This window comes from Mustela nivalis (genome assembly GCF_964662115.1).
Source record: "Mustela nivalis genome assembly, chromosome: 6".
NCBI lineage: Eukaryota > Metazoa > Chordata > Mammalia > Carnivora > Mustelidae > Mustela > Mustela nivalis.
In genome coordinates, this window is record NC_139025.1 from 140,216,267 (window position 1) to 140,240,962 (window position 24,696).

The 24,696-nt window shown below is 36.9% G+C and overlaps 2 protein-coding genes across 3 annotated transcripts in view; both read left to right on the top strand.

The window, feature by feature from the left end:
* Positions 1–24,696, top strand: part of LOC309867653 (melanoma inhibitory activity protein 2-like) — a 525,646-nt gene that overhangs the window by 78,000 nt on the left and 422,950 nt on the right. The gene's annotated exons all lie outside the window — the stretch shown is intronic.
* LOC309867644 (myocyte-specific enhancer factor 2A-like) overlaps positions 14,364–24,696 on the top strand; it is a gene marked incomplete at both ends in the record, with an annotated part of 98,858 nt that continues 88,525 nt past the window's right edge. The window contains 1 exon segment of the mRNA XM_082736703.1: positions 14,364–14,417. Coding sequence (XP_082592829.1) covers positions 14,364–14,417 — 54 coding nt within the window.

Here is a 24,696-nt window from a genome sequence, read left to right on the forward strand (position 1 = left end):
GAGAGACAAACAAAGAGGGGGGAAGCGGGCTCCCCACTGAGCAGAAAGCCTGATGCAGGGCTCTATCCCAAGACCCCATCATGACCTGGGCCAAAGGCAGAGGCTTTAACCCACTGAATTTAAGAAGATAAATGTGTGTAAGGTGCAATACAAGGTTTCTAAGATAAATTGGTGATTTCTAAGATAAACAGGATTCTGTTGTTTTCCAAGCACCTTGATTGAAGTTTGCTAAAGAAAAATGTATAGATTAAAATGGGTCCTGGAACAGTATTCACTCAGCAGTTCCCCTTCTTTTTGTTGATGAATATTTAAAGAAAAGGGAAGAATTCAGAGTATCTACTAAGTTAAGCAAAAGAATTTAAACTATGTAGAAACTACATATGTAATATATGTATTATATACTCTTATGTTTTAGTTTGCTTTTTTTAAATGGTATAACCGTAGATACCAATTGGACATTTAATTTTTGAAAATTAATTATAAGAATATTTTCCGTTGAAGTTTTTCTCCTGATTTCTAGTGTATGTACAAAAAAAGGTATTAATATGTTTCAAAGAAAGTAAATATGTGAAATAGCATGAATGCAGTAAATACTCATTTTTTTATGATCATAAATACTAATATCATGCTTGGAAATACATTTGTTAGTAGTAATAATGATTCACTCTCCCGCAAATATTTACAATTGTGTAGCATTTTGTTCTAGCCCCATGTGGTACATATAATATGTATAATTTCAATTTTCCTCTTATAAAAAGTTAGTTTTAGAAATTGTGAGATACTGAAGGTTATGCAGCTCAAACAGTGAAATGTTTGTGGCTAGGATCCTCCTTTCTTACTCAAATAGTAATGGATCTTCTCAGTCAGATAGTGCTTTGAAATTCTAAGCAAGTTGTGAAGAAGGAGTAATTGGAAATGGCGCAAAATGCTAAAGCAGAAGGAAGATTTCAGCGATGTTTAAAGTTCATGATTTTTGGTCTTCAGGATTTGTCTTTCTTCTTTAATTTAAAGGCAGCCATTGTGGTGTTGTTTATAGGAACTTTCTTCCTTTTCTACTACTTCAAAGTAGAATGCATTTTTTCAAGGGAAGCTGAAAGATTTCTTTTTGGAAAATATTTAAAAAATTATTTTTCTTTAGAGGTGCCTGGGTGGCTCAGTTGGTTAAGTATCTGCCTTCAACTCAGGTCTTGATCCCAGAGTCCCTGGATCAAGCCCCACATCGGGCTCCCTGCTCAGTGGGGAGTCTCTCCCTCTCTCTGTCCAGACTCAGACTCACCCTCTCTTGCTCTCTTTCTTTCAAATAAGTCGATAAAATCTTAAAAGTCTTTTTATTCTTTACTGTTGACCACATTGTTTAAAAACCTCATGTCTAGATGATAGTTCTGGGGTATTCATTTGCAACAGTAATATATATTGTGTTCCTTAGGACTTTGGTGCTGATTTCATTTTATGTTATCCCTAGATGAGCACAGTGTTTCCCACAACATTAATAATTATATGCTCAAGATTCCCAAAGGCATATTTTTAGCTCTAATCTCTGAGTCTTGTGTCTAGGTTCCTGTTTGACATTTTCAATTGTATGATCCATGACCATCTCAGGTTTAATATGTCCCAAATTGAATTAAGTCCCCTCCTCCTCCTCCTCCTCCTACTCTTCCTCCTTCTTCTTCTCCTTCTTTCCTTCCTTCCTTCCTTCCTTCCTTCCTTCCTTCCTTCCTCCTTCTTCCTTCTTCTTTCTTCTAACAATTTATTTATTTGAGAGAGAACATGCCTGCCAACACAAGCTGGGTCAGGAACAGAGGGAGAGAGTCTTCATGTGGACTCCCTGCTGAGCACGGAGCTCAACAGAGGCTCAATCCTAGGACCCTGAGATCCAGACCTGAGCTGAAATCAAGAGCCAGTGCTTAACTAACCTGAACCACCCAGGTGTCCTCTAAGTTCCCTTCTTTTAAAGCAGTAATGAATCATTCAAGATTTTCTCTTGTTAAGTACTTGTTTATTTGTTTAAAAAGCTCAGTTGTTGATTGTACACAGTTACTTCTATTACAAAGGTACTTTTTACTAAAAATTTAGTACTTTTTACTAAAAGTATTTGAAAAACATTAATAATTGATTTACCAGGATCATCAGAATGAGATGTTCTGATGAACTCAGAGATTGATGTTTATTTAATAAGAGCTAACCTTAGAAAGTAAAGTTCACCTTGTGTTTAAAGTTCATGCTCTTAAAATATTTAGTTACTTAAGCAACAGAGTTCTTTAAAACAGTGAACAAAATTGATTTGAAAAGACTGAAATTCTGTGATCAGTATTAGTATGATTTTGAGTGTTAGACGATGTTATTTCTCTTTTCTTTTTTTTTTTTTAATTAAGTGAACTGTACCCCCCCATCGTGGGGATTGAACTCATAACCTGAGATCTAGAGTCACAAGCTCTACTGACTGAACCACAGGTGCCCTGGTATTTCTTAAATTAAGACAGCAGAACCCATATTGGAAGTCTTTCTAAAATGTGGTTTCTGATTTTATGAAAATGACCCACTAAAAAGAATTTCAGTTAACTGAGAGTTCAGTTTAAACTGATTTTTGACTTTAATGTTGCCTGAACACAGATATAGGCCTTGGAGATAGTGAGATTCCTTCCCCTCTCCCCGAAGGATAAGATATATTACTTTGCGGGGAAAATGCCATCTGTGTTTGCTAAAGATAACTATTAGTCTCAAAGCTTAGTATTAAATGTTTCCATTTCTTACAATTCCTTTAGTTTTATCATATAGAAGAATTAGCACTCCGTTGACCTAATATGTTAGTGGTTAGCTTAATTTAATAAAATCATAATCCTGCAGTTGTTTTAAAGGTGTGTACATACTTTTGTTTAGCATTTATATTTTTTGAAAGTGTGGTAGAATGTATATAACACAGTATTTATCATTTTAATCATTTTTAAATGTATAGTATGGTGGTATTAAGCAAACTTCTATCGCTGTGCAAAATCACCACCATCTCCAGAACTTTTTCATCATCCCATTTTAAAACTGTGCACTCATTAAGCAATAATTTTCCATTTGTCCCTCTCTGTCATCCCTGGGAACTATTTTACTTTCTCTATGAATTTTGACTACTCTTTGTACCTTATATAAATGGAATTATCTAATATGTGTCTTTTTTTACCTCTTTCTCTTATCATATATTTTTAAGGTTTATTCGTGTTATAACAAATGTTAGGATTTTTTTTTATAACCGTTTTATCAGTGAAGGTATCTTTTTTTTTTAAGGTTTTATTTGTTGATTGATGGGGCGCCTGGGTGGCTCAGTGGGTTAAGCCTCTGCTTTCGGTGCGGGTCATGATCCCAGGGTACTGGAATCGAGCCCCACATCGGGCTCTCTGCTGGACAGGAAGCCTGCTTTCTCCTCCCTGCCTGCCTCTCTGCCTACTTGTGATCTCTCTGTGTCAAATAAATAAATAAAATCTTTAAAAAAAAATTTTATTTGTTGATTGAGAAGAGCACATGTGTGCATGCACTCATGAGTGGTGCAGTGGGCAGAGGGAGGGGGAAGCAGGCTGTCCACTGAGCAGGAGGCCTGACAGGACACTGAGATCACACCCTGAGCTGAAGGGAGATGCTTAACTGGCAGAGTTACTCAGGTACCCTAAGTGATAGGATTTTCTGTAAAGCTGAAAAATACTCCATTGTATGTAGATAACACGTTTTGTTTTTCTGTTCATCTGCCAATGACATTGGGATTTTTCTACCTTTTAAGTGTGGATAACGCTCCTATGAACATAGATGTACAAAAATATTATTCAAGTCCCTGCTTACGGTTCTCTTGTATATAGACCTAGAAGTGGAATTTTTGGATCAAATGTTTATTTGCTGTTTAATCTTTTGAGTAACCAGCATACTGGTTTTCACAGCAACAGTACCATTTTACATTCCCCCAAGCAACGCACAAGGTTTCACATTTACCCCCATTCACAATATGACTTTTTTTTTTGGTTTTCGTTGGTTTTAATGATAGTTGTCCAAATTGTGTGAAGTGGTATGTCATTGTGGTTTTGATTTGCATTTGCCTAATGATTAGTGATGTTGAGTATCATTTCACGTGCTTATTGACCATTTGTATACCATCTTTGGAGAAATGTCTATTCAAGTCCTCTGCCTATTTTTGGTTTTGAGTTTTAGGGATTCTTTATATATTGTGGATATTAATCTCAGATAATATGACATAGAATTATTTTCTTCTATTTGGTGGGTTGCTCATTTACTCTGTTGATAGTGTCCATGGACACTTTTTGACATTTGGCCATGTATTCCTGGATTTGTCTGTGCTCTTTATTCTGTTCCATTGATCTATGCGTCTGTCTTTATGCCAATGCCATATTGTATTGATTACTATAGTTTTATAGAAAATTTCAACATTAGGGAGTGTGTGTCCTCCAAATTTGTTCTTTTTCAAATTGTTTTGGATATTTGGAGACCTTTGAGATTCAATATTAATTTAGGGTGGCTTTTCAAAATTTGGGATCTTGATAGGGATTGCATTGAATTTGTGGTTCACTTTGGGTAATATCTGTATGTTAACAACAATAAGTCTTACAGTCTGTGAACATAGGGTGTCTTTTTATTTATTCTGTATTCTTTAGTTTTTTTTATCAGTGTTGTTGAGTTTTCAGTGTGCAAGGTTTTCACATTGACTAAGGTAATTCCTGAGTATTTAAAAAAATTTGATGCTATTGTAGAGGCACCTAAGGTGGCTCAAGTCAGTTAAGCCAAATTTTGGCTTTGGCTCTTGCATCCTGATTTTTGCTCAGATTATGATCCTGAGATTGAGCCCCACATTGGGCTCTGTGCTGTGCGGGGAGCATGCTTGAGGATTCTCTTCCTTTCCCTCTGTTTCTCCCCACTCTTGCACGCACACACGCTCTCTAAAATATTTAAAAAAAATTTTTAATGCTATGGCAAATGGAATTATTTTCTTCTTTCAAACTGTTTATTGTTAGTGTAGAAATGCAAATGATTTTATTGTGTTCATTTGTATCCTACTACTTTGATGAACTTATTAGTTCAACAGGTTTTTGTGGAATCTTTTTAGTGGATTCTATGTATAAGATGACATCATCTGCAAACAGAGGTACTTACACTTTTTCCTTTTCAGTTTGGATACCTTTTATTCATTTTTCTTGCTTAATTGCTTTGACTAGAACTTCCCCTGTTGAATTTATGGGGCGAAATCAGTCATTTCTGTCTTATTCCTGATCTTAGAGGAAAAGCTTTTAGTCTTTCACCACTTGAACATGGTGTGAGCTGTGGGGTTTTCCTATATGATTTTTATTTTGTTGAGGTAGTTTCCTTCTATTTCTAGTTGATTTTGTTTATCATAAAAGAATATTGTACTTTGTCACATGCTGCTTTTGCATCAATTTAGAGGGTCATGTGTTTTTTTCCTTCATTCTCTTAATGTGGTTTATCACATTGATTAATTTTATTAGTGTGTTAAATCATCCTTACATTTCCAGGAATAAGTCCCACTTTGTCATGGTGTACAGTCCTTTCAACATGCAAAACACACAACAGGCAACATCACACCATCTCAATTACTATTCATTTTATAATAAGTCTATTAAATAACTGTGTGAGTCTTTTCTTCAAGGTAGTTTTGACTATTCTTTATATTCACAAATGGATTTTAAAATAATCTTGTTAGTTTCTGCATGTAATAAAAGGAAATCTGGTATTTTGATTAGGATTGCATTGAATCTCTAGATTAATTTGGGGGAGAATTGACATCTTTATGAAATTGAAACATCTCAGAATCTGCAAAGATGGATTTTTCTTTTAGTATATTTTAAATTTCAGGATCAAGGCATTTTTGTTTTCTGTGTTTTGTTTTGGATAACTGAGATAATAGCATCTTTCATTTAATTTTTTGCCCGTGGGAGTGCTTGCTTCAGTATAGAAGAAAATTTGACTTTGAAGGAAAGAAAGGAGGAATTGCTGTAGCCAAGACCTAAATAGGAAAGAAGGCATGTATAGTCGGACAGATGCTGATGGATTGATAGATATGATGGCAGAAACTTGAGGAGATTCTCTTCTGATTACTGTTTTTTCCATAAGTAGAATAGGTAGCAAAGTCATCAACTGAAAGTGAGGATGAGTGATGAGTGTTAGAGTGTTAGAATAGGGCATCAAATAATCAAGCACATAACTGGGAAATGGAAAATTACTAAACTTAAGGAAAGATTAATTAGCCTGGTGAGTATGGTTATTTATTCTCAGCCTATTCAGCTACATGGAAGTAAGCAGGTAGTCAAGAGCGGGTTCTTTCCCAGGAAATGACTGGAGGGAGGAGAGAAGAGGGAGAGCAAGAGCCGAGGGAGTGAGGGTGCATGAGAATTTAATTAGATAAAGAGACATAAACTGGCTGAGGAACAGTGAAAAGGTGGTAGGTATAATTAAATTATAGCACCTAATGGGATCTAAAGAGTGTTAAAATTATGTTACTACAGCATTTGAGCCAGAAATATGGGAAGTAGTAGTTAAAAAGAGTTATATATATGAGTTTAGTTTGATATAATTTGCTTTCAGATTTTTGTTGGTTATTCGTATTAATCTTCATGTGGTAAATGCAGCACATGTTATAAAAAACAAGTTCATATTTTTTAATCCAAAATCTTTGGGGACAGATACTTGTTTTATTTTCAGCCCCTCTATTATTTTTTCCAGGAACTTGCCAGTTTTATTATTCCCTCCAAAGAACTAACTTTTAGTTTTGTTGTTCTCTGTTGTATATTTTTTATTTTATTATGGTATGCTCTTTTATTTCTTCATCTGTAGTGTCTTGGGTTTAATTTGTTCTTTTTATAACACTTTCAGATGGTTGCTTAGAACATTGGTTTTTGGCCTTTCCTCCATATATGTGTTCTAAAGCTATAAATTTCCCTCTTAAGCATGGTGTTACCTGCATCCCATAACTTTTGATGTTATGTGAATTTTATAGTGTTCAATTCTTTTCTGATTGTGGCTGTGATTTCTTTTTTGACCCATGAGTTGATTAGAAGTTTATTGCTTAATTTCACTCTATAAGCATTTCTAATCATATTGTTGTTACTTCATAGCTTAATTCATTGGAGGTCAGAGAAACATGTCTGTCCTTTGGAATTTGTTAGCAGTTTATGATCCAGCATGTGGTCACTTTTGGCAAATGTTTTTATTCACTTACGAGGAATGTGTCTTCTGCTCTTGTTAGGTATACCGTTCTGTATGTCAGGCTGGTAATTGTAAAATTCAAATCTTTTTGTTTCTTCTAATCTATTCCTTGTTTTGGTGTGCTTGTTCCATTAGTTTCTGAGAAAGCTTTGTTAAAATCAACTTGCTAGATTTGTCGTTTTACTTACTAGTTCCCTTGGTACTGACTGAAGTTTATTTGGAGAAAGTATGTTTTTGGGATGCCTTGGTGGCTCAGTCGTTAAGTGTCTGACTCTTGATTTTTGCTCAGGTCATGATCTCAGGGTGGTGAGATTGAGCCCGACATCGGGCTCTGTGCTCAGCAGGGTCTGGTTGAGATTCCTTCTGCCTCTGCCTTCTCCCAACCCTGCTTTCTCTCTCAAATAAATTTTGAAAACAAAAGTGTTTTTCCATCTGCACAGTTCAGTACAATATTTTAACAAACTGATATGTGGGCAAAGTCACAAATTAAATTTCAAATCAATTTGTAGAACATTAGAATCACAGGTAGACATTTTTGAGTCATGTTCTGTCAACAGAGGGAATGTGCATCTCTGTTGCTACTGGCAAAAAGAAAGAGGTTTCCATATTATAAGCCTTTGAGCTGTTATCTGCTGTATGTGTTTGTCTTGCATAAATTTCTATTTGCTGTTGTATTTGTCCCTTAATTTTGCTTAGTTTTGTAGAAAGCACAAAAAGTGTTTAACACAGAAAGTGTTAAATCATGGAAAAGGAAATAAAGCCAGTGAGAAAGCTATTGCATCTGAAGTCATGTAGTATTTTACATCCTAACCATGATAATTTTCTATTATAAATGGACATTTTCTGTATTTCAGTTAAGTATTAAAAGAGAAATGATTGGGGATTATGAGTTTATATGTAATATAATTTTTCCTATTTAAAAACATGGAAAATAGGTCCTAGTTTGGATTTTGCACAGGATATCTGATTTTAAGGAACAGATTCCTGACTTTAAGTGTTATTAGGTATATTCAGATTTAGAATTGCTAGCTCTTTCCAGTGAATTGAGCTTTTACTGTGTCCTGGGATTGAGTCCTACATCGGGCTCCCTGCTTCGTGGGAAGCATGCTTCTCTCTCTCCCACTCCCCCTGCTTGTGTTCCTCTTTCACGGTGTCTCTCTCCCTCTGTCAAATAAATAAAATCGTCAAAAAAATAAAAAATATGTACTGTGATAAAGTATAGCTACAGATCTTTATTATTGATTTGTGTTCTACACAGTGTGTTCTCCATGCTTTTACTTCCATTCTATCTCATATTTAAGATGTACTTTTGTAGTCATCCGATCTTTTTTTAATACAATTCAGGTATTAATTCATTTTCCCCTTCCATTAGCTTGTTATGTTTCTGTACTTTTACTGCTCTTACATGCATCTTTGACTCAAGTCCAAAAAGTAAAAAAGTACTCTTTTTATTTCCCATTAAATGAAAGGGTTTTAGAACACCTTAACTTTATTTACTCCTGTACTGTACTGTTGTTGTGTATTATTAATATTTTAAATTCTACAGTGTATTATTATCTTCTTTAGTCTATATTTACTCAGAATTGCATATTTACTCTCTTCCTTATTCTTATTTGTTTGTTTATGTATGTACTTTTTGGTGCAATATCCAAGCTGTGTCTGGTATCCTTTTTTCTTTCTTTCTTTCTTTTTTATTTAAATTTTTTATTTTTTTTTATAGACATATCATATATTTTTATCCCCAGGGGTACAAGTCTGTGAATCGCCAGGTTTACACACTTCACAGCACTCATCAAAGCACATACCCTCTCCAATGTCTATAACCTCACCTTCCTTCTCCCACTCCCCCTCTCCCTAGCAACCCTCAGTTTGTTTTGTGAGATTAAGAGTCACTTATGGTTTGTCTCCCTCCCAGTCCCATCTTGTTTCATTTATTCTTCTCCTACCCCCTAAACCCCCCATGTGGCATCTCCACTTCCTAATATCAGGGAGACCGTATTATAGTTGTCTTTCTCCGCTTGACTTATTTTGCTAAGCATGATACCCTCTAGTTCCATCCACGTCGTTGCAAGTGGCAAGATTTCATTTCTTTTGATGGCTGCATAGTATTCCATGGTGTATATATACCACATCTTCTTTATCCATTCATCTATTGATGGACATTTAGGTTCTTTCCATAGTTTGGCTATTATAGACATTGCTGCTATAAACATTCGGGTGCATGTGCCCCTTTGGATCACTAGGTTTGTATCTTTAGGGTAAATACCCAGTAGAGCTATTGCTGGGTCATAGGGTAGTTCTATTTTCAACATTTTGAGGAACCCCCATGTTGTTTTCCAGAGTGGTTGCACCAGCTTGCATTCCCACCAACAGTGTAGGAGGGTTTCCCCTTTCTCCGCATCCTCTCCAGCATCTGTCATTTCCTGACTTGTTAATATTAGCCATCCTGACTGGTGTGAGGTGATATCTCATTGTGGTTTTGATTTGTATTTCCCTGATGCCGAGTGATATGGAGCACTTTTTCATGTGTCTGTTGGCCATCTGGATGTCTTCTTTGCAGAAATGTTCCATGCTCCTGGATTGGAAGAATAAATATTGTGAAAATGTCTATGCTACCTAAAGCAATCTACACATTTAATGCAATTCCTATCAAAGTACCATCCATCTTTTTCAAAGAAATGTAACAAAGAATCCTATAATTTACATGGAACAAGAAAAGACCTCCAATACACAAAGGAATATTGAAAAAGAAAGCTAGAGTTGGTGGCATCACAATTCCGGACTTCAAACTCTATTACAACGCTGTCATCATCAAGACAGCATGGTACTGGCACAAAAACACACACATAGATCAATGGGATAGAATAGAAAGCCCAGAAATAGACCCTCAACTCTATGGTCAACTAATCTTTGATAGAGCAGGAAAGAATGTCCAATGGAAAAAAGACAGCCTCTTCAATAAATGGTGTTGGGAAAATTGGACAGCCACATGCATAAAAATGAAATTGGACCATTTCCTTACACCACACACAAAAATAAACTCCAAATAGACGAAGGACCTCAATGTGAGAAAGGAATCCATCAAAATCCTTGAGGAGAACTCAGGCAGCAACCTCTTGGACCTCAGCCACAGCAACATCTTCCATTGCCATAGGCAAGGGAAGCAAGGGCAAAAATGAACTATTGGAATATTTATCAAGATCCAAAGCTTTTATACAGCAAAGGAAACAGTTAACAAAACCAAAAGACAACTGACAGAATGGGAGAAGATATTTGCAAATGGCATATGAGATAAAGGGCTAGTGTCCAAAATCTATAAAGAACTTAGCAAACTCAACACCCTAAGAACAAATAATCCAATCAAGAAATGGGCAGAAGACATGAACAGACATTTCTGCAAAGAAAACATCCTTTTTTCTTTCTACTTGAAGAAGCCCCTTCATTGTTTTTGGTGTTAAATTCTTTGTTTCTATTTGATTACAGATGTCTGTGTTTTGCCCCCCCCCCACCCCCTTCAGGAGTATTACTTGCCAGATAGACTATTCTAGTTTGGCATTTCTCCCACTCTTGGCACTTTGAGAATATCATTCCATGTCTTCTGACTTCCATTACTACTGTGAAAAAGTCCACTGTAAATCTTTCCTTTTTTGACTACTTTTAAGATCTCTCTGTCTGTGGCTGTGTCTCTTTGCGTGAGTCTCTCTCTTTCCCTCCATCCACCCTTTTTACTTTGATATGTTTTTTGTAGTGGTTTTCTTTGGATTTGTTTTGCTTGGGAGTTTGTAGATCTGGGTTCTGTGGCATGATGTCACTGGTAAGTTTTTAAAAAGTTTTCAACTATATGTCTTTAAACATTTCTCTCTTTTCTTTCAAGGACTGCAGTTACATGTATTTTGGATCCATGTGTCATAAGTTTTTCACACTCTGTTTGTATTTCCCAATTTATGTCTTTTTGGGCATCAGTATGAGTATTTTCCTCATTCTTAGCTTCTGGATCATTGATTGTTCGGCTGTATTCTAACCTATTATGATTTATTTTTTAATTTTCTGTTTTCAGAATTGTATTTTTCAGTTGTTTTCCATACTTTTAGCATTATCTGCTAATAGTCGTTATTAATTCTTTGAACACATTCACATATTTTAAAGTTCTTTTCTGATAACACCATTACTTGGATCTACTATAGGTCTGATTTCTTGCCATTTTAAAATCAGAGTTTTCAAGTCAGGTCTTGACTGGTAATTTTTCATTTTTAGACATTTTGTATAATAATGATAAGATCATTTAAATTTCTAGAAGATGTTAAGTTTTGCTGGTAAGATATACTTTTGCTAAAATCTTTACAGGAGCTAGGCTTATAACACTAGGTAGCCCAGATTCCTTAACCTAATCAGGGATTGAGATGATATGAAGCTATACTTTCCTCCTTGTTGGTCTGGTCTATTTCTAATTTACGTATATACCTAGGGTATAGTATTTTGGATTCCCTCCCTACTCCCGGTGTGTTTACTGGAGCTGGGCTATTCCTTGGCAGACCTTGCATCTATTTTTGTGTCCTACTGAAGATCTGTTGAAAGCTCTGTTTAGCTTCTCAGCCTCTCAGCCAACGTTTTTGGGTCTAAAAATAAACAGACACAGACACACACACACACACACACACACACACACTCTTATTTATTTGAGAAAAAGTGAGAGAGAGAGCACGAGTGGGTGGGGGTTACATGGAGAGGAAGAGGGAGAAGCAGATTCCCTGCTTAGCAGAGAACCTGACATGGGGCTCAGGCAATATTTTAAGAATCTACTAATGACTAGGGGGAGAATTATTCTGAAGTGCGTTCTCATCCGTTTCTTCCAGATCTCAGCCCTTCAATTCTGTCTTGGAAGTTCTCCAGTGGTTTTGAACAGATTACTTTTCTTGTTGTTTTCTCATTATTAGAAGGTTGGTTTGGGGCTCCTGGGTGACTTAGTCAGTTAAGCATCTGACTTACTTTTGGCTCAGGTTGTGATCTCATTGTTTGTGGGATTGAGCACTCTGTCAGGCTTCGCGCTCAGGTCGGAATCTCCTTGACCCCCCACCATTTGTGCTTGCTTATGTTCTCTCAGCCTCCCTCTGAAATAAATAAATTTTAAGAGAGAAGGTTGAAGTAACCTATTCAACTATTGTCAAAAGCAAAATGCTTAGATATGGTCTAATAGAATTCAGAATTTTTCAGATTCTAAAGGAGAGCAGAGTGCATACACCTTAGAGGCATTAGAGGCATTAGAATTGAAATGCACGAATATTTATCTTGTCTACTAGAGTTCAAATTTTTATAATGGGAATTGAATACAGTGTGATCTGTTAAGGAACATGATTTGAATAAACTGACTTTTATTGGTTTATAGTGCAGTCTCATGAGGAAGCAAAAACATTCTACAGCACAGTTGTTTGTTTGGTTCCCACCAGTTGACTAGCCATCCTTCAGTTTTTCTAATGTTTCCTGCTTCCGTGCACATGGTATTCTCTCTGCTTAGAATGTATACCTTCATACTCAGGTTTGAGGCACATTCCAAAGGAAGCCTTACCTAACTTGTGAATTTAGGTCAAATAAACTAACATCCTAATATTAATTTCTGAACTCATTTATATGGTAGTTTGATTAATGTCTGTTTTCCCCTCTAAACTATGAACTCAGTGAGATCAGAAATCATGCCTTTTTTCTTTTTAAATATTTTACTCTATGTGCCTACTTCAGTGTTTGGAAGTAGAATACTTTTGCAAGTTGGTGATCAGTTAATAGGTTATCAATTGTTAATAGATGTTCAGTTAATGTTTGTATGAATGAAGAAATGAAAGAATACAAGGGAAGATATGTAAGACATGCTATGCTTATAGTTATGATGGTAGTGTTAAGAAATGAAAAATTCACTGCTTTTGAGCAAAAGCCAGATTTAATCAAGCATGGATTTGCACAGTACTTTTAAAATTTTATGGCTGTATATGCACAATATTAGAAATACTTGAATAAAATTCCCCTGAGAATTTATTATTGTATTTTAGTATTTGTGTTTTATTCCCTTGTAAATATTTTATTATGTAAGTTTTGAAAACACTAGGTCTTTGACACAACTGTCATTCGGAACATGACAGATGATATCATTGCCAGTCATTGAATTACAGAGATAAATGGAATAATAATAAAAAAAAAATCCTGTTCTTGAAGGATTCATGGTCTCAGGAATACTGACTTAGAATTTATTATACAAATAGCCACAGAGCATAAGGTGCTATAGTTTACTCTATCCAGGTGAACTGAATCTTGATAAATTAGGAGAATTTTATTAAATGGCTAAAAGGAACAATATTTCATTTAATAAGTGGACATTATTATGAAATCATAGGGTGCCTTTATGGATTGACAGTAATTTGGGTGATAGCAAGGGCAGTTTGCAAGAATCATTTGTAAGGGCAGATTGGGGCTACCCAGATTATTAGTTCATCCTTTGACATGGAGGACATCAGAAACTTTCCAAGGATATTTCCAAGGATATTTTCCAAGCAGAGAAATTCTGGAGCCAGAGTCCCTCAGTTCATATTCCAAGCCCTGCCCTTTACTGTGTGTGTTACCTTGAACATATTTATTTAGGATCTCTCTGCCTCAGTATCCTTATTTATAAAATGGTGACGATAATTAAACCAAAAAGATGCTGTTTGGATTGAATGAGTTAAGATATATCAGGTACATGGAAAAATTCTTGGCACATTGAAAAATCCCAATAAGTATTGGCTCTTGTTGATTTTACTATATGCATTGAGAAAAACTCAAAGCTTATTTTCAGCCAGAGCTAGAGGCACAAAAAGATTCCAGGGATTTCTTAGGGGTGAAGTTAACAAAGCTTCTTCTTAACTACCAAAATGTAACCAGGAATTTCAACTAATATATGCCTATGTGCAGGGTAGAGGTAAGTTTGAAATTTGTATAACAGTTCCATGATTTACAAACTTAGAGAACTTAAATTTTCCAATTTGTGTTTTCTTTTAGATCTTCTAGAAAATTTCAGCTGTAGCCTTTGCACCAGAAGCTGAAATAATAGAAGCTGTGTATGATGCATTAGGGTATTGAAGAAAATACATTTTGAATTAAATGTTTGGAATATAAGGAAGGAAAGGTGATTGAAAATGGGGCGGAAGAAAATTCAAATCACACGCATAATGGATGAGAGGAATCGACAGGTAAATGAAAATTTTGACTTATTTATTCTTGATGTAAATATTTTTTTTTAAAGAGGAGCATAGGATAGAATGGTTGAATTTTTCTTAAATTTAATTCCAAGTCTATTTTTGTTTTCAAACTAAATAAAAAATTTAAACACTTTTAGCTTGTCATCGTGTGCTTTAAAGAAACTTTTTCTTATTGCAAAAATCATAGATGTTGGTTCTAGAAAATATAGGGGAAAAGAAGAGATCACTGTAGTCCCACCGTTACTGTCCATTGTGTAGATTTATTGTAATATACTTAGTCTTTTGTTCATTTGATTATGTTTGTTTTTAATAGGTTAATTATTATTATAAATTATCACCGCTATTTTCATAATTAGGGAATACCTAAGTTAACTATGGTTATCAGTGAATGTGCTTTAGTCACTTAAATTTTCTGGTTAACCAACAAATAAAGAGAATTTTTTTATAACTCATATTATCACAAATATTCCCAGAACAGTTATTATATTGATCTCAGTTTTAATTGATAAAATATATTGAACTTAATTTTTAGCACCAGTGTCAATAAACCCTTATAAGTTCAAGATAATTATAGTACTGATATATGAAGACCAGAAATTGTAAGAGTTTAGAGCAGGTATTGGCAAACTGTGGTTCATGGGCAAGCTGGCTCATTTTACAAACAAATCATTGTTAGAAAACTGCCATGTGCATTTGTTTACATATTGTCTGTGCCTGATTTCACATTGTAACAGCATAATTGAGTAGTTGCCCATAGGCCTAAAATCATTACTCCTGGCCTTTTAAGAAGTTTGCCATGCTCTTGGTTTACAGGAAAGAAGGAAAAATAGTTTCATAGAATATTGTAAATAATCTAGTAGTCACAGCATATGCAGGAGGGGTAGATTCTGCTCTGGAAAGTTTACCTCTCAGGAGAAGTTTCCAGAAAAGCTGGTTTCTGGAAGCTTACCAGGAACAGAACAGCACTAAAGATAAAATCTGCAGAGTCTGAGTAGTAATTCATCTGGTAATATGGATATAATTGGAGACAAAACTCAGCTGAATAGCTGATAGAGAAGTTAGTGGAAGTGATTAGAGTTGTCACTGGACCTAAATGAAGAGAACTCCTGTTTCATCTCATGAAAATTCTTCTGATAAAATGTAGGGCTCACACAGTATGATTCTTTATGAAGGTTGATAAAACAGGGGAGAGTGATAAAATAACTAGTCCATCATGATTCTAAGCAAGCTTGCAAGTAAATGTCCCTTCATAAATCTGAGGACTATGTCACATAGAGGGAACATGGGGGACCTGCTTCACGAATACATGCAATACTAATGTAAAATAGGGTTTATTCGGGGAATAACATAAAAGCAGAGAACTGGCAAAGGACGTAACATTCCCTGAACTCTCATTATCCCATAGAGAGTCATGTTTAAATTCAGCATAGATACACTGGATCTACCAGTGGAAAAGACATCCCAACTTTAGAGAGAAAAAGGAGCTAGGCATATGTAAGTGACTGTGTAATGGAGCTTTTTAACCTAAGGAAATGATATTATTAAAAGATGAAGCTTGCCACTATACTCAGCAACTAGAATTAGCCTGAATTAATAATTAATATGTTGAGTTTACCTAAGTCATTTTCTTACTAAGCTGCCAGATGGGGCAAGGGTAAGGGTGTCTGAATTTCTTCTCAGGAGATTTTGGCAAAGAATGCAGAAACCATACTGTGGAGGTAGTTAGACAATTTGGTTTTCAGGTTTGATTAGGCACAGACGTAATTTGTCACTTTTAACTTGTGGATTTTGAGTCAAAAGTTTCATTATTCTTGCATTAAAATGGGGGAAAAAGGTTTCTGTGCTGAAGAGAATATGTGTCACTTATTCATCCAAATTTGAATATTTACCATATCAGAGAGAGACTGTTAAGCACTGGAGACTCATTCAAAACATATAGCCTACAGAAGAAATTTAACTATGTGGCAGATAGATGCTAAGCTTAGGTGCTGGGAGGGTTTATGGAAGGAACTACCAACCTCTGGGGTTGTTTAGCGAGCAGTACTGAAGGAGGTAATAGCGAATAGAGTTTTCAATGATGGATTTTTGGAGCTACTAAGATAAAATCACACTTCAAGTCATTAGAAGAGTGAGTTAAAACTCTTGGGGTTGACACTACCATGCACTTAAGAGCTGCTTCACCTCACTTCAATTCTACTTGGAAGCTTTCACTTGACTTCCATTTGGGAGCTTCTAGTGAAACCTTGTGTTGGTCCTTCTTGGCATAATGTGTTTCTATTTAAAAAGTAAATTTTGTATTAAAGTATAACATCAAAGAAAAGCACACAAATCCTAAGTGTGGCTAAGAGAGTTATTGCAAAAGTACATGGCCACGTAACCAGCATATCCCAGTGCACCACCCCAGAAACTCTCTGTCTTGTCTCCCAGGCATTATCTCCCTGCCCCAGGGAAGGAAAATCATTCACTGAACTTTCTAACACATAGGTTAATTACCCCTGGTTTTGAATTTATGTGAACAGCATGTGTTCGTTTGGGCAACATTATGTTTGTGAAATTAATGTTAGTGTTGCATGTGGGTATATATGTAGATGTATTTTATAAATCTACATATTCATATATGTTTTCATTGATGTATGATATCCCATTGAGTGGATAGAACACAATGTGTACACTTATTTTTTCTACTGTAAATAGAATTTTGGGTTGTTTTCTACTTTGAGACTATTATAAAGAGTGCTATTTTGAATACTCCCATGTGTGTCTTTGGTACCTATGAATGCTTGGGTATATGTCGAGGGGTACAGTTGCTAAGTCAGAGAATATACCTGTGATAGCTTTAATAACAATAGTTTTCTAAAGTGGTTGTACTGATTTATAATTTTTGCTCTGCTAACAGGGTGTGAAAGTTCCAGCTGCTCAGCTGCTCTAAATATTCACCATTACTAGTTTTTATCCCTTTCATTTTAGCTGTTCTGGTGGGTGAGCAAAAGTAACATTTTAATTTTAAGATTCTGTGATGTGTGATGAAGTTGATCACCTTTTCATAACTTTCCTGGCTTTTTAGATACCTTCTTTTATGACTTACCTGTTAAGTCGTACCTCACTACCTTTTCTTAGGCAGTCTCCTTGAATGCTTTTTTCTTAGTAATTATTAGTATACATTCTGTATATAATATATTCTCAGTGTTTTGTTCATTGTGTGCATTTCAAATAACTTCCCTCATATCATGGCTTGCCTTTTCACTTTTTCAATCCTTTTTTTTTTTTTTTAATGTTGTCCAGTTTCTCTCTCTTTTTTTTTTTTTTTTTTCCTTTATGGCTTTTGCTCTGTGTTGTGTTGGAGAAATACTTACCTATCATAAGTCCATAAAGATTGTTTTTATGCTTTCTTCTGCTTTTTACCTTTCATGTTTTAGATCTGTTATCCATTTTGAATTTAGTTTTGTGTATGGTTTGAGGTGTTGGGGTTAAGATTTATTTTCCTGATAAATACTCAGTTCACCCAGTACAGTTTGTTTTAAGAACCATCCTCCTCCATTGCATGACAGGGGTTGCCTTTGCTGTGAATCAAGGAATCATACACATGTGGGGCTGTTTCTGAACTCTGTTTTGTTCCATTTGTGTATTTTATATCCTTGCTCAATTCTGTACTATTTTAATTACTGTAGTTTAATATTTGGTAGTAGAAATTCTCTACCATGGTATTCTGCATGACTGAGTGGTTGTTCTTGTCATTTTTCTCTCCAAGTGAAACCAAGTGTCAATATTCACTTAAGAGATGGGCGCCGGGGTGGCTCAGTGGGTTAGGCCGCTGCCTTCGGCTCAGGTCATGATCTCAGGGTCCTGGGATCGAGTCCCGCATCGGGCTCTCTGCTCAGCAGGTAGCCTGCTTCCTTCTCTCTCTCTCTCTCTGCCTGCCTCTCTGCCTACTTGTGATCTCTCTCTGTCAAATAAATAAATAAAATCTTTAAAAAAAATATTCACTTAAGAGAATCAACAAAATAAACTTACTGGAATTCAGATGTATGGATTGATTTAGGAGAACTGAAATCTTTACTGTATTAAGTCTTGTAATCCATAAATAGATATGGTTACCTTACATTTGTTTTTCATTAATGTACAGGTCTAAACATTTTTTATTTTGTTTATTTTTAGGTATTGGATTTTTTTTAGTGTCATTATGTTTTTCCCCAGATTTCATTATTCTCAATGCTTGTTGCTAAGCCTATAAAAGCGTAGTTTATTTTTTTAATGTTGACTTTGTGTCTAGCAATCTTGCAAAATTCACTTTCAAAATTTACTTATTTCTAATAGTATGAGTTGTACACTATTTTGGATTTCCTATGTAAACAGTTGTGTTGTCTGTGAACAGTGATTTACTCTTTTTGAAATCCTTTATTACATTGTTTCATTGCACTAGCTAGGACCTCTAGAATAATGAATAAATGTGAAGGTAGTGGGCATCCTTTGTCTCATTCTCAACTTTAGGAAAACACATTCAATATGTGATCATTGATTATGGTTTTTACTGAGAGTTTTTCTAAAAGATCCCTTTTATCAGAATAGAAAAGTTTTCTGCTATTTCTAATGCCACTGTTTTTATCCTGAATGAGTATTGAATTTTATCAAAAGCTTTTTCTGAGTTTATGTAGATGATTCTATGGTATTTTTCTCCCCTTTTTTCTTTAATGTAGTATCCTATGTTGGTTGATTTTCCAATGTTAAAGCATTTGAATGCTTTAAAAATGTATTTCTTGAAATACACCTTTATATATATCACTTGATTTGATTGTTCTTACCCCATTTTTTATTTTTGCAAGTATGTGTGTGTGTGTGTGAGTGAGTTTAGTCTGAAATTTTTTTTTCTTGTAATGTCATTCTTAGGTTATGACAAGTTATGCTGGCCTTAGAAAATGAGTTGGGAAGTCTTGTTTCTTGTTCTCTGGAGAAGTTTGTGTAATAGTAATATATTTCTTCTTTGAACACTTGGAAAAGTTTACCAGTAAATCTGTTTGTCCTTGGAGTTTACTGTGTGAGAGTTTTTTAAAGTAAATATTTAATTTCTGTAAGAGATAGACTGATTCCTACTCTTCTACTTTTTCTGCCAGTTGGGTAAGTTGGGTTTTTCAAGAAATTCTCTATTTTATTTAAATTGTTAATATTATGGATATTCAACGTGCATATGCTCTAATTTTCTTCATATTGCTCATATCCTCTTTTATATTTTGTCTTCCATTCCTTATATTGTTACTTCGTGTCTTTCTTTCCCTTGATCACTGAGATTATGTCAGTTTTATTAACCTTTCTTTTCTTCTTTTTCTATTGTGTTATGTTAGTCACCATAATTATTAACCCTTTCTAAGAATGAACATTTTAGCTCACGGGTTCTGAGCTGTGTCTGCCAGAGAGATGCCTGGGGAATGAGACAGGGTTTAATGAAATAAAAGGTGAGCCCAAAAAAGGACCTGCCCTCTCCCCACAGGTCTGCTTCTGGAAATGACTTTGTGGACCAGGGACCCTCCTGGGGGCCATCTCGGGGGTGATGGGCTAAAGATGGAGAACCACATGGACCACTGCAGTCACCCCTAGAACAGAGTTAATCCCTTCCAAATATTCTTGGACATGCTGGCTCCACAGAAAATTCATGAATTCATGAGACTCTGCCAGCTCCAGCTGATTTCTTCTGACTTGCTAGAACTAGAATCCATTGTCTTAATTAATACCTTTGGGGAGACCCTTTCACTCCTGGGAAGCTGCCTGCCCAGAGTGGCTGAGGGGACCTCAAAAGAGACAGATCCCTGAGACCTTGGAGGACAGGGCCAGGCTTCTCTGAAGCAGAAGGAAGCTTTAAATCAGGAGAATGAGCCTCACTTACAGGTGGGGGTCCTGAGAGAATGGTCAAGGTCTGGCCCTGCTTTGACCCGTAGGTTTCCTGTCGGGTCATGTGGGCCTTCAGTGGCTGGACATCTGGCTACAATCAGTCTTTCCACCTCCCCCCATGCCTGTAGAAGTGAGATCACTTTTGATTTCAGGGTAAAGTTAGAGCAACTGTCTCCTAGAAGCTGGCTGGCCTCCCCATCCCCCAATGCAACTGCTGTGCTCTGGTTGTCAGGCAACTGTTTACCTTAGCACTAGAGCGCCTCCCAAGGTTCTGAGCCTTCAGTTGAGACCCAGAGAACACTGGCCTTTGGAGGCAGAGCTGGGGATCTCTCCATAGCCCTGGATGGCCTCCTGCCTACCATAGATCCACTTTCCACTTGGTCCTAGACCACCTGTGTGGTCCTCTGCTGGTGATTTCTGAAAGCTGGAGACACGTTTCAGGTCTCCGTGGATTTCCCTGGGAGATCCTGGTATAAACTGTGATACTGGTTTTACCAGTGAAGAAACAACACATTTTAGAGAAGTGTGAAGGTGTCAGGCAAAAGGTGTTTCGCCCACGCTGAAGTCTGTGGAAAAGGCAGTGAGAATATGGAACCGCTGACACAAGCTGATGATGCCCGAGGTCTGCCCGGGGCGGAGGCCAGTCTTCCCAACTTAACATCCTCGTGCTTATCAGCAGTAAATACAAACCACTGTAGGCTGTCTCTTCAGAATACTCTTGACTTTCTGAAAAAGTTACTGAAGGGCCAGCCTCCTAAATCATCTCAAGAGACTGGTCACAGACCCATCTTCATTGCCTCAGAAGAGAAGGGAGAAGACCTTGGGGAGAAAACACTGGGTGATGTGACTAAAAACCCTCCTGATCTCCAGAGTCCAGAACGGCTCGCCCAAGAAACTGCGAGATGGAAGCAGAGACTCCAAGAAATGGAGCAGGAGAAAGAAAGGCTTGAACAGTCAAACGCAGGATTCCAACAGGCCCTGAACGAGAAAGTCAGCCAGTTAGTACCCGTGGGTGAAAACCTGCTGAAAACCTTCCCCGGGCCCACACACCTTGGAGATCATTTGGGTCATGTCAACTGTGAGGTCGAGGAAAAGAGGGAAACAGAAAATGACGATGGCCCCATCCACGGGTCAGAGGGTGATCTGAAGGGTGTCACTGATGATGCTGATTCCAATGTGTCCCTTCAAAGTGCTGAAGCGAAAAAGCAGGAACTAGCCAGACAATTGCAGGAAGGAAAGCAAATGAATGAGGAGCTTATGGCACAAATAACAGATCTTCAAGCCAAGGAGGCCTCTTTGCAGCGTGAAAATTCACAGCTTGAAGAGGAGATTCAGCAGCTGAAACAGAAGCTTCAAACTCTGCCTCAATTATATCAAGATTGCATCAGCCCCGTTGAGAGAAAATGGTCTGAGGCAGAAGAGCAGTGTGCAGACATTAAGTGGAATCTTTCCTGCACACGTAGAAACATCAAGGCCATGTCTCAGACTCGAGACTTCTACAAGGACATCGCTGAAGACACCAGGAGACAATTGGAGGAAAATGCCATACACTATCAAAAGGGGATCCTCTTCCATGCAAAGAGAGCTCAGGAAAGCTGGATGGCAGCTGTGCTGACCGAGAGAAGCCTCAAGGAGCTAAAGAAAGAAAGTGATTACAACAGGCAAATGTTGGCCAAAGCAGAGTCCAACTTCCAGCTTTTCCCAAGTGGCCCTTTTACTCCTGCTCCTCCACCAGCTGCCCACAGAGGCCCAGAAGTGTCAGAGAACCCCTGGATCATCAGCACCCCCAGGAAGGAGAAGAGCCAGGACTTGAGGGCCCAGGCAGCTGGGCCACACCACCAGAGCCCCCTAAGGATTTGACTGAGCTCACCGCAGGCCGGTCCTGAATTCCCACAGCCACAGCATAACATCTGCATGTGTTTTCTGTCCTTAAAGTTATTTTGACTTATCTCTTTTTAGTTTAGGTATTATTTAGATAGATAGTTAGATAGTTATTTAATTGATAGTACAATTGCTTTTATTCAAGTAGATTTAGCATTATAGTTTTCAGATAGTATTTTTCCATTAAAGTGTCATTTCCTATAATTCTTACAGATGTATTATTTTCACCAGACCCTCTAGAACTAGAAAATATTAAGTTAAAGATTTAAGTTAAAGATCTCCAGTTACTTTAACAATTATCAAAATTTGGCATGGATACAAACATTTAAAATAATCAACATTTTTTTTAAGAACGTTTTTCTTTGGCATGAACATTTTTGTGTGCTGTTTTCATACACATAAGCTTGTATGAGACATCTGCACAAGTCAATTAATATGTATCTGAACAAATTTTGATTTGAAAAACTGGGGAAAAGAAAACCCTAAAACAACAATTTCCTATTCCAACTTCATAAAATTTTGATTATCTTAGCAGAGTTTAGTTACAATTTTTTCTCCCTTTGTTAACATTTAAAACTTTTTCCCTTTTCTTTAAGTTATTGTTTGCTATATATTTAGACATTTCTCAATTTATGTAGCGAAAATAAAAGTTTTTCAGAGATGGCAAGCAAACAGACCTCCCCCATGCAGTTTACAAGGCACTTTTAGTCAGTTTGGCGGAAACAGAGAGTAATAGAACAGTAAAGAAAGCTGCCAATTTTTAAAACAATTTTAAAGAGAGAAAGAAATGATGTTCACACAATTTGTATAATATGCAAAATATACCTAGCTCGTATATACACAAAAGGAGAATTGCCCAATGTATCAGATAGATGCTTGCCCTCTGTTTCTTGGATCTGTGGAAGCAGAAAGCAAGGCAAAAAGCAGAGGGAGACTCCCAGATGCTAACAACAGGGGGAGCTGTTCCCACTCTTGGGCCTGCCTGGAGGGAGGAGGGGGAAAGTGGTGCCATCAGGGCCCTAGGGAAGGCAGATTTAGTTCCAGGCCACCGCAATAATGCAAATGTCACCATAAAGCACATAATTCATTAATTAATATTTTTTATGGAAATCAAATAAAAAAGCCTTGTTTAAAAAATATTTTTTGTTATTATTTTATTTATTTATTTGAGAGAGAGAGTGAGAGAGAGCATGAGAGGGGAGAAGAACAGAGGGAGAGGCGGACTGCTCGTGGATCGGGGAGCCCCATGTGGGACTCGATCCCAGGACTCTGGGATCATGACCCGAGCTGAAGGCCGTTGCTTTGCCAACGGAGTCCCCCAGGCACCCAAATTAAAAAATATTTTCTTGCTGAAAACTGCTAACCGTCATCTGTGCATTTAGCAAGCTGTAATCTTTTAGCTGGGAGGAGGGTCTCGTTTCAGTATTGATGCACGTTGATCAGGGTGGTGGTTGATAGAAAACTGTGACAATTTCTTCAAAGATGACGACGACCAAGGTTGCCGCATCAGCCTACCCTTCCTGTCATGAAGACTTCTGGTAGCGGGCAGGGCTGTGGAGGGACGTGAACAAATTGGAGCGCAGATGGTTGGGAATGTGAAACAGTGCAACTGCTGTGGAACATGGTGCGAAGTTTCCTCCAAAAATTAAAAAATACTCTATGATCCAGTAATCCCACTTCTGTATTGCGGAAAACTGAAATCAGGGGTTTCTGCATTTCTAGGTTCATAGGGCACTATTCCCAGGAGCCCATGGATGGATGGATGGGCTGAGAGAATGTGGTGTGAATGAGTAAAGAAAATGTAATATTATTCTTTAAAAAGAAGGAAATTCTGTCACACGTTACAATATGAATGAAACTTAAGGATATTGCGTTCCACAAAATAAGCCAGTCTCTCTCTCTCTCTCTCTCTCTCACACACACACACACACACACACTCACACACACACCAGATTTTCTGTGTCCCCTTATATGAGATCTCTAAAGTGGCTGAAAATAATATACAATAGGGACACCTGGGTGGCTCAGTAGGTTAAAGCCTTTGCCTTCGGCTCAGGTCATGATCCCAGGGTCCTGGGATCGAGCCCCACTCTGGGCTTTCTGCTCGGCGGGGAGCCTGCTTCCTCCTCTCTGCCTACTTGTGATCTCTGTCTGTCAAATAAATGAATAAAATCTTAAAATAATAATAAAAATAAAATAAAAAATAAAGCAGTCAAATTTCTACAAACAGAAATTGGAACCATGGCTCCCAGGGCTGAGGGGTGGAAGGCACGGGGTTGTTCTTCCCTGTGCATAGAATTTCAGATTTGCAAGATTAAAATTTCTAGCAATCCTTGCACAATTATGTGAATTTAGTTAGTAATACAAAACAGGAAACTCAAACTCGCGTGAGAACAAATGTGTCCTTCCTATCCCCCAGAATCAAATCAGAAGTTAGGGAGTTAGCCAATGAGGAGGAAGCTGGTGTCTTATTTTCCTATTACTCTATGATGTTTGAGTGCCCTGATTA